The sequence below is a fragment of the Girardinichthys multiradiatus genome, chromosome 14, assembly GCF_021462225.1.
Source record: "Girardinichthys multiradiatus isolate DD_20200921_A chromosome 14, DD_fGirMul_XY1, whole genome shotgun sequence".
NCBI lineage: Eukaryota > Metazoa > Chordata > Actinopteri > Cyprinodontiformes > Goodeidae > Girardinichthys > Girardinichthys multiradiatus.
In genome coordinates, this window is record NC_061807.1 from 6,577,514 (window position 1) to 6,593,589 (window position 16,076).

At 47.6% G+C, this 16,076-nt stretch overlaps 1 protein-coding gene across 4 annotated transcripts; it reads right to left on the bottom strand.

Moving 5' to 3' along the window:
- Positions 1-371: 371 nt before the first annotated feature.
- Positions 372-15,745, bottom strand: LOC124880565. Of its 4 annotated transcripts, XM_047385809.1 has the most exons (9): positions 15,531-15,745; positions 9,327-9,817; positions 7,181-7,397; positions 4,466-4,795; positions 4,285-4,389; positions 3,693-4,025; positions 2,368-2,694; positions 1,318-1,650; positions 372-629 (listed from the first exon to the last, which is right to left on the bottom strand). In XM_047385809.1, the coding sequence occupies exons 4-9, from the start codon at positions 4,767-4,769 to the stop codon at positions 535-537; spliced, it is 1,497 nt and encodes a 498-aa protein (XP_047241765.1). In that variant the 5' UTR covers positions 4,770-4,795; positions 7,181-7,397; positions 9,327-9,817; positions 15,531-15,745; the 3' UTR covers positions 372-534. The 4 variants fall into 4 exon arrangements, with proteins under 4 accessions (XP_047241765.1, XP_047241763.1, XP_047241762.1 ...); XM_047385807.1 differs by lacking the exon at positions 7,181-7,397; XM_047385806.1 differs by lacking the exons at positions 7,181-7,397; positions 9,327-9,817; positions 15,531-15,745 and adding an exon at positions 6,064-7,150.
- Positions 15,746-16,076: the final 331 nt, after the last annotated feature.

The window sequence follows — 16,076 nt, forward strand, 5'->3', positions numbered from 1 at the left end:
CCTTCTGTCTGCTCAGAGCGTCCACCTGTCCTTCTGTCTGCTCAGAGCGTCCACCTGTCCTTCTGTCTGCTCAGAGCGTCCATCTGTCCTTCTGTCTGCTCAGAGCGTCCATCTGTCCTTCTGTCTGCTCAGAGCGTCCATCTGTCCTTCTGTCTGCTCAGAGCGTCCATCTGTCCTTCTGTCTGCTCAGAGCGTCCATCTGTCCTTCTGTCTGCTCAAAGCGTCCACCTGTCCTTCTGTCTGCTCAGAGCGTCCATCTGTCCTTCTGTCTGCTCAGAGCGTCCATCTGTCCTTCATCATGTGTCTTATTAAAGTCTAAACTACAACAAATTATACATTAACTTCATTATTTTACACATCTTTCCGTCTCATTTCTGGTTTCCCTGCTGGGGGACATGTGTTGCTCACTGCTTCTAAGACTAGCAATGATCGCCATGTGACATCACTCTGACATCACTGATCAGTCATCAGGACTGACCAATACCCAGCCTGCAGACAGGAGCAGGAAGCAGAGCCTGATGAACTCTTCATCCATCATTCATCTGACAGGTCAGCCATGAGTGGAGTCAGATCAATGGAGCAGTTTCTGTCCCTGATGTCTTCCGGTTCATCCTGAAGCTGGACTCTTCCTGCAGAGAAGATGGAGAACCTTCAGACTAACAGCTACGTTCTCTGATTCAGAGAACGCTGACTGGATGGTTGTTTTTATTCATCCTGACGTCATGAAACGTTGCTCTGATCAGTGATAAGCAGAAGGTTCAGTCTGTTAGACTGGAACTGAGTTTTGAAGTTGGAGTTGCCTTCAGGTTCACCTCTGACCCTCAGACCATCGTACAGGAACATAAATAACATCACAGATTGTCTCTAATAAAGATTATTAAAGATTCTTCAGTCTAACATCAACCTAGAAATGTTTTAACCCTCCAAAGACCAAAGCATTTGCTGCTCGCCCTCCTGGACTCATTTTTATTCGGTTAATGTAGAAAGAACAAAACCAGAACAGAAGGTTTTTCTACGACATCTTCAACTTTCAGTCTGACAGTTATTCTGATTTACTGTGTTTATGGCTGAAAACAGTTTAAAAGCAGAAAGAAGCTAAATCCTGTCAAAATGTGACTCATCTGGTTTTCTGATGACAAAATATTCAGAGAATATATATTTCAGGCATAAAAACGCCCAGTTTAACTGACAATAACCAACAGGAGACAATAATACAGACGGCCTGATGAAATTAACAATATGCTAACAGGTTCTGTTGAATAACATCACCAGAACCGGTTCTGGTTGACCATGAACTGAATCAACACTGTAACAAACCTTTGACCTGGAGAAGAACGGTCGTCCACATCAGTAGCTTCCCTTGCCTCCAGACTCCACATCTGTATCTCCTAGGGCCTCCATCAGCGGGTCGGTTCAGAGTCAGACTGAGGTCTCCACTTCTCAGCGGGTCTTCACTCATCTTTGTCTTGGTTCTGTAGAGCTGCTCCAGTTCTTTACGTTGTTCAGAACCAGTTTCATATACATGAACCTTCAACACTGGTCCAGGCTCATAGCGCCACCACACGACCTTGGCGCCCCTAAGAAGTTCCGGTGGTGCTTTGAACGGCAGCAGGACAGACTCCGCCCCCTCCTCCACCTCCACCTGACAGTCTGAAAGAACGACAAAGAGGAAGATGAGCTGTAGAGATTTTCATCACTGGGTCAGTTCATGACCGTCGCTGCTTTCCTTCCACTGGACGTTGATGGTAAGGTTGGGAGTCCGGATGCCTCTGGAGCTCCTCCCTTTGGAAGTCAAATCAATCACTGCTTGTAAAATAGAAACTTTAGGAAATGTATTCATTATTTTATGAATTTTTATCTCTTATTTCTGGTATCCCTCCTGGGTTCTAGTGGGAGGAGCCACTGGGACAGACCCAGACTACGCTGGAGGGACCGTATATCGTTTCTGGCCGGATCTGCCTTGGATCCACCAGAACGAGCTGGAGAGTTCCCATGTCCCAATCTCGGATACGCTGGAAACAAACGATGGATGAGAAGACTTCACATGTTCAGCTGTCAGACTGCAGGTGTCTGAATCCCATCCTCGCTCCCCGAAGTTTTCCTCTTTGACATCAAGCACAAAAACAACTGAGCTGATTTACAGTTTGTCTTTGGGGGCATGTTCGGGATTCCTGCACCTTACCTGAGAATGAGCTGAGCAACATGACTACCTTTAAAAGTTCTCCTAGTTCTTCTTGTTTGTTGGGATATTTAATACAGATATGATGTTTAATATTAAATGATGAAAAACATTTGACTTTGTACTTTTAGTTTTGTTGATCAGAACCAATCATCTGGCTGGAAAGACATCAGATTTAAACCACCAACCTCTGACTTGAAGCTGAACTTGTTTCTTCATTAGGAGGTCTCCCTCCCTGCTGGAGATGCTGCAGGTGTAGATGTTACTGTCTCCATATGTGAGATGTTTCAGAGTCAGACTGAGGTCTCCAGTTTGTAGGAGGTCTTTGTTCATCTCTGTTCTGTTTCTGTAGAACTTGTCCTGATGTTCAAAGTGATCAGAACCCCCCTGAAACATGTGGACCATGCAGTTATCACTGTCCTTCCACTGAACTGTAGAAGACTGAAGCAGCTGAACTGTGGTTTCACAGGGGAGCAGGACAGCATCTGCCCCTGAATCCACCTCCACCTGTTGGACTGAGAGGACAACAGAGACCAAATGAAGCTTTCAGGTGATCCAAAAAACTGCAGGAAAGTTATGGTGAGAATCAGGAGGAGAGATCTTCTATCTCCAGTTTAACTGCTCTTTGGTTACTCCGTCTGAAAGACAGAAATCTACACACATCATTTATCTTCAGCTACTAGAAATCCCCTTTTTCCTTCAAGATTTTAGATCACATATTTTTATAAGAGCAGGTTGGTGTCAGGTTTACTGCTGGGGCTGCAGCAGCAGTCATGTCAGCCATGATGTTGGCTGAGAGCCTGTCAGTGGGCGGGAACCAGTCCAGGGCAATGGGTGGAGGAGGCTGAAGTCCAAGGCAATCCCATTTATTGGAGCAATAATGATCATGTAGCCTAAAGCCCAGATGGTGGCACCCAGTAAACCAGTACAGAAATGGGAAACAATGTCAGACTTGTAAGGGCTGACACGCTTGGCCCAGTGGTCCCAATGAGTCTCAGAATCTTGGAGAGGATGGATGGTAGTATGGGACCAGACCGTCATACTGACCAACGCCTGGACCCAGAATTAAAATGGTTTTGTCTCTGGGACACTGTGTCTACCACAGGCCTCAGCCTGATAACACCTTACAGTGGTGGTGGGCTCAGCATGCAGGCTGGTTCCTGTCACTGCAGCTGCTGCAGATGTTGATCTGTCCTGGGACCAGTGAGTAGGTCCAATGGTCCCACTGATCAGAGTATGTCCACAGGGTGACTGGTTTACGGTGGGTTTTTATGGGTTAGACCAGTCCAACTGGGGACTGGTGTAATTTAATACCATGACAACCTGAGGCATGGAGGTAGAAGAGGGTCTCTACACAGAGAAGAAGAGAGGAGACCATGACAGTACCCCAGCTTCACAGGCAGCTTCTTTAGAGGACAACATGGTCCAGATGAAACTCCAACATTTCACTTTCAGCTTCTAAGGAGCCTCTGAGTTCTATCAATCACAACCAATCAGCTGATTGGAAACTGACCTTTGACCTGGAGTTCAACTTGTTTCTTCATCAGAACATGTCTCCTCCTGCTGAAGACGCTGCAGGTGTAGGTGTCTGTGTCTGCACGCATGGGATGTTTCAGAGTCAGACTGAGGTCTCCAGAATCCAGCAAGTCTTCATTCATCTTGGTTCTGTTTCGGTAGAACCGGCTCTGTTTCTCAGGCTTGTTACAGCGGTTCTGATACACGTGGACCTTGTTGCTACAACTGTCTGTCCACTCCACTTTAGCATCTTTGGGCAGGTGAACTGTGGTCCTACATGGTAGCAGGACAAACTCCACCCCTGAGTCCTCCTCAAGCTTGACTTTATAACCTGAGAGAAGAAGAAAAAGGAGAAGAAGAAGAAGATCGGTCCGACAGGAACCAACAGCAGCTAAACCATAAAAACATCTCCATGACCTCAGCATGACCTGGAACTGATAATCTGTACTGAAACAAAGTCATGGTGGCTGTTTGAAGAAGGTCTTCTGGAAAAACCAGAAGATAAAGTTACCTGAGTCCAAACCAGTCGTCAGCACCACAGACTGCAGTTATACTGTTGGGTTATGGGTGGTTCTGGTTAACAGACTCACCTGTCATGAAATTGTGCCGAAAATGATAGAAGATGCCCCCAGAAATAACCAGAACCAGAAAGACCAGAACGCCCAGGAAGATCTTGGCCCACATTGGAAATAGTTCTGTGGAGAAGCATGAAGAACATCTTGATCCATGATGTGTCACCTGTTACAGCAGCAGGTGTTTAGTGGTACTGACCTTTCACCTGCAGTTTAACACCTCTCAGTGTCAGTCCGTCTCTGCTGCAGGTGTAGGTTCCGGTGTCAGTCAGCTGCAGGTGGGTCAGATTCAAGCTCAGGTCTCCGGTTTCCAGAGCATCAGTCTTCATGGAGGTTCTGCTTCTGTAAAGCTGGTTCTGCTCTGTCAGTTCATCTCCCTCTGGTCCACGCTTGTGGACAGTTGAAGGACTGAGGTCCGAGCGGCTCCACACCACTGTGGCGCTGTTCTGATCCAAAGAGTGAAACTTACAGGGCAGCAGAACGAACTGGTCCCCCTCAAACATCTGTAGAGCGGAGACCTGCAGGGACACTGTGAGGACAGAGATCGGACCTCAGGACAGAGCAGAACCAGCAGAATGTTTCTGAATGACCCATCATGTTTAACGAGTTCATCAACGCCACATGTTCCAGTTAACGACCTCAATGAGTAATAATTATATAACTGATCAGAAAGTTTGGATTTTAGGACTTTCTGCATCTAAAGGAAGGTTCTGTCCGAAGGTTCTGGCTGACTCTGTCCCCCTGGCTGAATGTTGATCATTCTCAGCAATGGTTCCGTCTCTCTGGGTCATCTATAGTTCAAGATGTTCTGTGTTCCTGCAGCGCATAGATGATGTTTAACCTGTTAGCAGGAGGGGAACCGTCTCAGGGTCCAATACATTGTACCGTCACTGTGGTCCAGAACATTCTAAGTATTACTAATAATCATCATATTAAAAATAAAATCTTGTTTTTGAGTTTTCAGGCAGTTATTTGGTTCTGTTGACGGAACCAGAGACTCTATCAGCTGTTTGGTTCTGTCTAGAAATATTAATTATAAGAGGATCTGCCATTAGTGACAAAAATCAACCAATCATATCATCCCTCTGAGTGGGCGGAGTTTGTCATCAGAACATTATGAGGTGGTGAACTTTGACCTGCTGTTGGACCTTCTCTTTGCAGCTGATCTTCTACAGAACCTGCTAGGCTCTCCAGCTGTGATGGAGAAGAACCACATGCGATCCATCTCGTTTTTCATGTTACTGTTTAGACACTCAGTGCATCTGATTGTTACTCTGGAGACATCAGAACCACGTTAGATTCCCTTTCAGATCTCCTGAGGTCCACATCTACAGAACCTCTGACTGGATCCACATCCTGTGTTTTTCAGTTCCCCTTGTCAACTCATGGCAGCATGTTTGGGTTCTTATCTGACTGAAACACCATTCATGGAGTATTGTGGACCAATGAGAACACAGGGAAGAAAAAGAGGCGGGGATAAAGTCATTTTCAAAGAGCCCAGAACATAAAGCTGGTTCTGTTTCGACCCAGTTATTTTAAGCCATAAAATATCTAAAAAGGCTCATTAATGAGGTTTCCAGAGGACCAATCTGATCTGAACACATGAAGCAGAGTCAGAACTTCAGCCCAAACAGAACCACAAACCCACCAGAAGAATCTACTGATGGTAAAACGTGCTTCTAAGGATCTCCAGAACCTCTCCTGGTTGAGTCGAGCAGCTTCCAGAGAGAAAGCAGAAAGAAATGCAGAGAGACTGAAGTGAGGATGATGAGAGCAGAGAGAGGAAGCTGATCTTACTGTGAAGGAGGATCCAGAACACCAGCACCATCTTCATCTTCCTGTCAGAGACCAACATGGAGGTTCTGTAGAACTCCTTTAAAGCCCTGGAGGACATCAGCTCCCAGCAGCTGATCATCTCCAGCCTCTCTGACAACACCTCACTGTCTCTTCCTGTACAGGAACCAGACGCTCTCACAGACACACCCAGCATGGAGGTGTGGTTCTGAACACATCTCTCAGATCACTCCTACCAGCCTCTGCTCACTGGATCTGGTAGCAGAACTTCTTCTAACATGAGGCCCAGAACCTCTGGGCTCATTTCACCTGGGATCAGCTGCTGTGGAATGGAGACTGAGAATGTTTGGTAGCTTCAGATGCTGTTAAACCGGTTCTGTTGGATCTAGAGAGGAGAGCCTACAACAGAACCAGTTTGTGACGTGTCAGCCTTTAAATCCCGCCCCCTTTCTTACAGGTAAGTCAGATTGGCTTTAGTCTGTTCTCTGATTGGATGAATGTTTTTACCGTGTATTTCAGGTCAAAGGTTCTTCCTGCTGGAACGAGAGAAACAAGATCCGTTTCTTTTAAACCAGGAAAACAAACAGAAAGCTGCACTAAACATTTACATAGCTGGAAGATGTTACCCGCCCGGCGCCAACCAGAATACGGACCCCTTCAGCTTTACATCCACTCTCAGTATTTCTTCAAATGATTTTTATTTTCCTTTAAATCACTGTAATAATGTTAAATGCAGCCTGATGAATAATAAGAGGACTGTTGTTAGGTCCAGGTGAAACGGTTCTGTCAGATTAGCTGGAGAACCTCTGGGTGGATCTTTCTGGAGGACATCAGCTGCTTCTATGTCAACGTCAGAGGAGGAAAATGTCCAACAAAGGGTCCTAAATCTTTCAGTAACAGAACCAACAGAACTGTTACCAGAACATCTGATAAAAGTGCTGAGTTACAGAACAAACAGCCTGTAAGAACTGCTGGAGGTCCAGTTTCTGCAGCCTAATGGAAACCTGAATGCTGAAGCAGCTCCAGCTGCTCCAGGTCATCAGAGACCTCGGCAGAGGCTGCAGAAAGAGCCGTGGCGAGTTGATCTATAATAGATATAATTCATATAAATATTAATCACCAGCAGGCGCAGCACTCAGCGTAGACTCATGAACGACCCGAGTCCTGGACAGACCCGGCCCACTTGGCTTCCTCACTGCTGAATATGTGACTGCATCACATCTGGTCTTCACAGTACATCCAGAGCCAGCTGCTGTCAACTACGTCTGCATTTAGATCTACCTGCAGATGGAAGACTTCCTGCTGGATGTAGTGAAGCAGCAGTCATGAATGCAGGCCTGGAAACCCAGAAATATATGAAGAAATAATGCTTGAAGTCTCAAAATGTGATACGGACTAAATTACTGCAATTCTGAATAAAATGGACCTTTTTCTGGACATGTCTAAACACTGACTGCAGCTTCAGCTGTTGCTTTTTACAGATGGATAATTCCTCCGATCAGTGGATCATTTTCGTCTTTTTGGTCCTGCCGCGGCGTTTCAGACAAACCAAAAGGAGCAGAATGTTGCCTACATGTGCCAGGGCGAGTTTGCTCTACAAAACTGATATCTCAAGACAGGATCGTGATTGCGTGATTAACTTTATTAAATCCTGATTCATTCTGGCTTTAAAGCAGACAGGAATCAGTGGATTATTTTTCATCTGTGACCAACAGACGAAGAATCAAGAGGTTCTGAGGCTAAAAACTAAATTTAAACCATCGCATTTTATTAAGTATCCTTCAGATTTCTGCAGGTAAAGATCCACTATTTATGACACATTCCTCATTACAAGAAGCCATCCAGCAGCTCTAATGAAGCTCATCTTCATCACTGATAATGAGCTGCTTCACTTCAGCAAACAAAGACCTTCTGGTTACAGTCAGCTTGGAGATACAGATGTGATGGATGATCTCCTCTCAGCCATGTTAACCTCTACCAAGAAAAGAAACATGTTCATGTAGAACCTCTGAATTCAGCAGGTTCTGCTTCTGGCTGAGCATTAAAAACACAAGTCCTCACATTTCAACGTGTTCCTTCTGCAGAAGACCTTCAGCTGAGGGTATTTTTCTGTTATTTTTGGTCCAAACAAACAAAGAAGAAAGAAAAAGAAATCTTTATAAAGATGATGTAAAACATTTTAAAACTTAAAGATCCAACATGACCTAACTAACCTGAACCTCATGGTGAAGAAGAGGCTTGTTTCTCCTCATCAAGTCCTCCATGGTTCTCTTTGTTTTAAAACAGAGCAGGTCAGCAGCGCTCTCTGGTGGTCACACCTCAGAACTGCACTGATTGCTCCTTTATTTAAATGGATTTACCAGCTGATCCTTTGACTTTAGAATAATGAATGCACATAATTAAGATTGGATAAAATATTTTTATGATTGAGAAATGAATGTGTTTAAAAAATAAATTAACTGAAACTAATTGATTAGCAGAGAAAGATCTTCAGCCGGTCTTTCTGATGGCAACAACTCAGACTGAGAGCAAAGTTTGGGATCGATCAAGTCAAAAACATAAAAATACAGACCAGACATGGGACAAGAGAAGAAGTTCTGAGAGGCCTTCAGGAACCCTGGAGAACCTGGCCACTAAACAATCAGAGCAGTACCAGAACCACAGGAAGAAAAAAAAGAAACCGAATGAAGGAGAACTTATGAGGAACATCTAAACATCTAATCAGGCAAGGACTCGACCAGGAAGGGATGACTCAGCAGAAAACGGTCTGATGCAACAAGAAGTTCTATTTGTAAACAGAAACCGGACTTCAGCGATATCACCAGGATCCGGGTCACATTATTAAAGACATGAAAGTAAAACAAGAACATTAGTGAAGAAAATGAAAAAGATTCATTTTCCAAATTAATTATGTCACTAAAGTCTTCAGATACCATCTGTCTTTAACCGACTGATGGAACAAAGATCTAAAGATGTTCTGTGGACATCACTGGACCCAGCTGAGTGGTTCTGATCAGGGATCACAGTTTGATAACTGGGTCCAGTAGCTGCTGCTGCTGCATCACACTGTGGAGGAAACATGGTTGGTGCCGACATCTTCACCGTGTTCCTAAAATGATCGATGCGCTTCAGGGCATCGATCCACTTGTGGCTGCGTTTGTGATTGGTTCGGATCAGCGCCGTGGGGAACATCTCCCCACATTTATCACACTGGTACCCTGAGTGAACACGCCGGCGCTCTAGTTTAAAGGCTGCACCACACTCACCACATCGGTGTGACTGAGCAGATGGAACTTCAGAGAAGAGCTGGATGTGAAACGTTCTCCACACTGGGAACACCAGAACGGTTTCTCTCCGGTGTGCTGCTTCAGACCGCCTAGAAGGTTGAATCCTTTCCCACACACATCACACCTGTCTCTCTTGTATGCAGCCGTCAAGGAGCCCGACTCGCTGAAATACTTCCCACACTCGTCACACTTGCAGGGTCTTTCTCCTGTGTGGACCTTGTGGTGTTTCTTCAGCGTGCTGGACAGGGAGAAGGAAGCTCCACACAGCCGTAGGGTTTCTCTCCAGCGTGAATTCGCTGATGGAGTTTCAGAGAGGTCAGCACTTCGAAGGAGGCACCACAGTCGCCGCAGGTGTGGGGTCTTTCTTCACTGTGAACGATCTGGTGGACCTTCAGCCTCTGAGCTGATGGGAAGGTTTTACCACAGAGTGGACAGCAATGATGCGTCGGTCTAACTTTCTCTTTACGTTTCTGCAGAAAAAACGTGGAAATTTTTATCAACATTTTCAAAAATATCAGGAACAGCATTGAGGAGAAAATGCTGCATATTTAACACAGAAAAGCACTAAATGCTAAGAGGACCATGAGGATGAAGATCCACTGGTTAGAGTTTCAAGGTTTCAGCTTTAGCAGCAGTGGTTTGTAATATGGCAAAATCACAGCTCACATAATAGTGGAATATGGCCAAACATTTATGTATTTATGATGAACTCTTGGTATTAGGTGTTACATGTTCCTACTCAGTCATTTGATCATGTTCTGTTTAAACTGAATTAAGGGTTCTGGAATCAAAGAGAAGTTCCAACCGGACCAAACCTGCATCACCGAACAGCTGCGACCCAGGAGCCGCAGGAGCTGGAGCGGTTATTGTCCTTTGGGTTTCTGTGAGCCATATTGTTCTGTTCTAAAAAGGGACAGGAACCATACATCTGGTACTTGCCTCTCTGTGCTGGTGTACCGTACCTGTATAGAACCCGTACAGAACCTGTATAGAACCTTATAGAACCCTAAAGAGACTTACAGTGCTTTCATACTAAACCTTTGGAGTGTGCTTTTTACTGTTACAGAGTCCGGTTTCTGGAGCAGATCGTTTCGGTGTGAACCCATCCCAGACCCTGAAACGGACCAGAGTACCGTACCCGGCACAATTACAACTGCCGGTCCTGTGCTTTTCTTCCCTACTGGATCAGCGCAAAACCGGAGCAACCCTGCCCCCGTAACAATCTGCTGCAGGTTCATGGCGTTGGTTGGCCCGCTCTAAAAATCTCTGTTAAAGCAAACTGGGCCAACTGACGGTGTGAATATTCTCTTTCACTCTGGACCGGACCAGCAGTCTGAGTGCGGCCGTAAACCGAAAGCATTACAAGCTGAAGAATAGGACTTTAAGGGTGGAAGGCCTCCTTACCATGACCCCAATCTTTAGCTCCCTTCACAGATGATGAAATTCAGGTCCGGACTTTGGCTGGGCCGTTCCAAAACATTAATATTACTCCCAGTTGGAATAAACATGTTGGTCACATTTAGAGATTACAACTAAATCTGCCCGGGGTATGAATAATTATGGCCTTATAGGGTGGATGATGAAATGAATTGAACTCGTTCGTTCGTTCGTCGTCTTCCGCTTATCCAGGACCGGGTCGCGGGGGCAGCAGACTCAGCAGAGACGCCCAGACGTCCCTCTTTCCAGACACCTCCTCCAGTTCCTCCAGGGGGAGCCCAAGGCGTTCCCAGGCCAGCCGAGAGACATAGTCCCTCCAGCGTGTCCTGGGCCGTCCCCTGGGCCTCCTCCTGGTGGGACGTGCCTGGAACACCTCCCGAGGAAGGCGTCCAGGAGGCATCCGGTATAGATGCCCGAGCCACCTCAACTGGCTCCTCTCGATGTGGAGGAGCAGCAGCTCTACTCCGAGCTCCTCCCGGATGGCCAAGCTCCTCACCCTATCTCTAAGGGAGTGCCCGGCCACCCTACGGAGGAAGCTCATTTCAGCCGCTTTTATCCGGGATCTTGTTCTTTCGGTCATGACCTAAAGTTCATGGCCATAGGTGAGGGTAGGAACGTAGACCGACCAGTAAATTGAGAGCTTTGCTTTTCGGCTCAGCTCTCTCTTCACCACAATGGACCGGCACAGCGCCCCCATTACTGTGGCAGCCGCACCGATCCGTCTGTCGATCTCCCGCTCCATTCTTCCCTCACTCGTGAACAAGACCCCGAGATACTTAAACTCCTCCACTTGAGGCAGGAACTCCCCTCCAACCTGAAGAGGACAAGCCACCCTTTTCCGGTCGAGTACCATGGCCTCGGACTTGGAGGAGCTGATCCTCATCCCAGCCGCTTCACACTCGGCTGCGAACCGCCACAGCGCATGCTGTAGGTCTTGGCTAGAGGGGGCCAGCAGGACCACGTCATCCGCAAAAAGAAGAGACGAAATCCACTGGTCCCCAAACCAGATCCCCTCCGGCCCTTGGCTGCACCTAGAAATCCTGTCCATAAAAGTTATGAACAGGACCGGCGACAAAGGGCAGCCCTGCCGGAGTCCAACATGCACTGGGAACAGGTCCGACTTAGTGCCGGCAATGCGGACCAAACTCCTGCTCCGCTCGTACAGGGACCGGATGGCCCCTAATAAAGGGCCCCCGATTCCATACTCCTGGAGCACACCCCACAGGGCATCACGAGGGACACAGTCGAATGCCTTCTCCAGGTCCACAAAACACATGTGAACCGGTTGGGCAAACTCCCACGAACCCTCGAGCACCCTGTAGAGGGTATAGAGCTGGTCCAGTGTTCCACGGCTGGGACGAAAACCACACTGTTCCTCCTGAAGCCGAGGTTCGACTATCGGTCGGACTCTCCTCTCCAATACCCTGGCGTAGGCCTTACCAGGGAGGCTGAGGAGTGTGATCCCCCTGTAGTTGGAACACACCCTCCGGTCCCCCTTCTTATAAAGGGGGACCACCACCCCAGTCTGCCAGTCCAGAGGCACTGTCCCCGACCGCCACGCAATGTTGAAGAGGCGTGTCAACCATGACAGCCCTACAACATCCAGAGACTTGAGGTACTCAGGGCGGATCTCATCCACCCCCGAAGCCTTGCCACCGCGGAGCTTTTTAACCACCTCGGTGACTTCTGCCTGGGTGATGAAAGAGTCCAACCCCGAGTCCCCAGCCTCTGTTTCCACCACGGAATGCGTGATGGCAGGATTGAGGAGATCCTCGAAGTACTCCTTCCACCGCCCGATAATGTCCTCAGTCGAGGTCAGCAGTCTCCCGCCCCCACTGTAAACAGTGTTGGCAAAGCACTGCTTCCCCCTCCTGAGGCGTCGGACGGTTTGCCAGAATCGCTTCGAGGCCAACCGATAGTCCTTCTCCATGGCCTCACCGAACTCTTCCCAGGCCCGAGTTTTTGCCTCTGCCACAGCCCGGGCCGCAGCAAGCTTGGCCTCACGGTACCCGTCAGCCGCCTCAGGAGTCCCACAAGCCAACCACAGCCGATAGGACTCCTTCTTCAGCTTAACAGCATCCCTTACTGCCGGTGTCCACCACCGGGTTCTGGGATTGCCGCCACGACAGGCACCGCAGACCTTACGGCCGCAGCATCGACAATAGATGCGGAGAACATGGTCCACTCGGACTCTATGTCTCCAACATCCCCCGGGATCTGGTCAAAGCTCTCCCGGAGGTGGGAGTTGAATACATCCCTGGCCGAAGGCTCCGCCAGGCGTTCCCAGCAGACCCTCACTATGCGCTTGGGCCTGCCAAGTCTGACCGGCTTTCTCCTCCTCCAGCGGATCCAACTCACCACCAGGTGATGATCAGTGGACAGCTCAGCCCCTCTCTTCACCCGAGTGTCCAAAACATGCGGCCGAAGGTCTGATGATACGACAACAAAGTCGATCATCGACCTCCTGCCTAGGGTGTCCTGGTGCCAAGTGCATTGATGGACACCCTTATGTTTGAACTTGGTGTTCGTTATGGACAATCCGTGACTAGCACAGAAGTCCAATAACAAAACACCACTCGGATTCAGATCGGGGAGGCCGTTCCTCCCAATCACGCCTCTCCAGGTGTCACTGTCGTTCCCCACGTGGGCGTTGAAGTCCCCCAGCAGAATAATGGAGTCCCCGGGAGGGGCACTATCCAGCACCCCCGACAGGGACGCCAAGAAGGCCGGGTACAATGCACTACCACTCGGAACGTAGGCTGAAATTATAGATACGGGGAGGGATACGACCCTCTCATCCACTGGGGTAAACCCCAACACGAGACGGCTGAGCTGGGGGGCAACAAGCAAACCCACACCAGCCCGCCGCCTCTCCCCGTGGGCCACTCCAGAGTAGAAGAAAGTCCAATCCCTCTCAAGGAGATGGGTTCCAGAGCCCACGCTGTGCGTGGAGGCGAGCCCGACTATTTCTAGTCGATATCTCTCGACCTCCCGCACAAGCTCAGGCTCCTTCCCCCCCAGCGAGGTGACATTCCACGTCCCTAGAGCCAGCCTAAGCATCCGGGGACCGGGCCGCTGAGGTCTCCACCTTCGTCCGCCACCCAATCCTCTTTGCACCGGTCCCTCACGGTTCCCCCTGCAGGTGGTGGTCCCACTGGGGGTGAATTGAACTCATTTTCATTAAAACTCTGGAACATTTCTCCTCCAGAACAGAACAGAACAGAACAGAACAGAACAGAACAGAATAGAATCCAGGAATAGCTTCTAAAGGCAGAGATCCTATCAATAACAGGATGCCTTACAGGACATATTTCTACACAGCGATGATGAAACTGATTTCTGTCTGGAATGAATTCTGATGTTACGCGGCTTTATGACGATATGAATGTGTTGCACATTTAGATTAATATTAGAGTGACCTGAAAAATGTCACATGACTTATTGCACATAAAGAGTCTGATGGGAGAGGATGAAGGACCTCCAGAAACCCTCAGACCTGCACTGTGGGAGCTGCAGCAAAGGAGCTGCTCACAGATCCAACTACCACAAAGTCAGAGAGGAGCAGCCAAAAACTCAGAGGCCATCAACCCCCCTGACACCCAGTGGGGCATGGAGAACTTCACATAAGCACCCCTATACCCCCCACAGCTGTCAGTGGGCTGGGTCCCCACCATGTGGTCCTCGGCTTCTCCCAGCCGTGCATTTGAAGCAGTCCCTAAGAGCCAAACTAGCCTCCTCAGGCAGCTTCTTCTTCTCACACCGCCTATTTGGCGCTTGTTTAATAACCACGGGTATGTGGTCAGGACACGGGTCAGCTGGGTCAGAGAGGCCGAGCATCCTTAATGTTTGCATACAGCAGGTCCAGCATTTTATTGTCCCTGGTGGGAGGTTTCACAAACTGGATGAAGGTGGTAAGAGTGGAGGCCAGAGGAGCATGACTGAAGTTGCTGGAGATGAGGAGGAGCACCCTGGGGGTGCAGTGTGAACCATAATGCTAAATTTACTTTCTTCAGCCCAGTCCTTTTAGTCTTTAGCCCAGGCGAGATGCTTCTGACGCCGTCTCTTGTTCAGGACAGCTTGACACAAGGAATGTGACGGCTGAAACCATGTCTTCCATACGTCTTTACGTGGTGGTTCTGGAAGAACCGACTCCAGCTACAATTCACCCTTTGTGAATCTCCCGGTTTTGTTTCACTATCCTGTCCAGGGTGCGGTTCTCCTTATTGCTTGAACACTTTTTCTACCACATCTTCTCCTTCCCTTCACCTCTGTTAATGTGCTTGGACTCAGAGCTCTGTGAACAGCCAGCCTCTTTAGCAATGACCTTTGGTGTCTTGACCTCCTGGGTCAAGGTGTCAATGGTCGTCTTCTGGACAACTGTTAGGTCAGCCGTCTTCTCCATGATTGTGTAGCTTCAGAACCCGACTGAGACCATTTAAAGGCCTTTGCAGGTGTTCAGAGTTAATTAGCTGATTAGAGTGTGGCACCGGGTGTCTTCAACATTAAACCTTTTCACAATATTCTAATTTTCTGAGATACTGAATTTGAGGTTTTTATTAGTTGTCAGTTATAATCATCAAAATTAAAAAAATTATATATCAGTCTGTGTGTAATAAATGAATTAATAATATACAAGTTTCACTTTTTGAATGAAATTACTGAAATAAATCCATTTTTCATGATATTCTAATTTTATGACCAGCACCTGTTGACTGGATCTTTTGCGGAAGTCTAGAAATCACTGACCTGCAGCTGTGTGGTAACAGAGGAGACTCCTGAGTCCTGATCCAGGTCCTGGTCCCGGTCCTGTTCCTCTATCCTGGCCCTGCTGTAATCCGAATCATGGTTCTGATCATGCAATGCTCCTGATCCTGGTTCTGGTTCTTTTCTCGCTGATTACAGGTTTGCACGCAGGGAGCATGCGCACAAACGTCCCGGACAGGTTGCTTTCACCGTATGTTGGAAAAACAAGCATTCTGAATCATTTCCGGCTTTAGAAACCCAAACAGGAAGTGATGAAGACAACAACATCAGCAATAAAACCGAAAGGTCAGAACAGAATCAGTAAGAAAGATCATTTTTCACTGAAAAAAACAGTTACTGGGTTTGTTGAAATTACAGACTTACAACAGTCATTGAATGCAGCATTTTTTCAAGAAAACTTTATTGAATATATGGGCATACAAAGTGGATTAAAAGCATAAATCAGAGCCACATTGGATTGAAATGACATAATTAAGTTATAAATGTTGATAAATTAGGTTTTTATTCACTTTATAAAGTTAAGTCCTT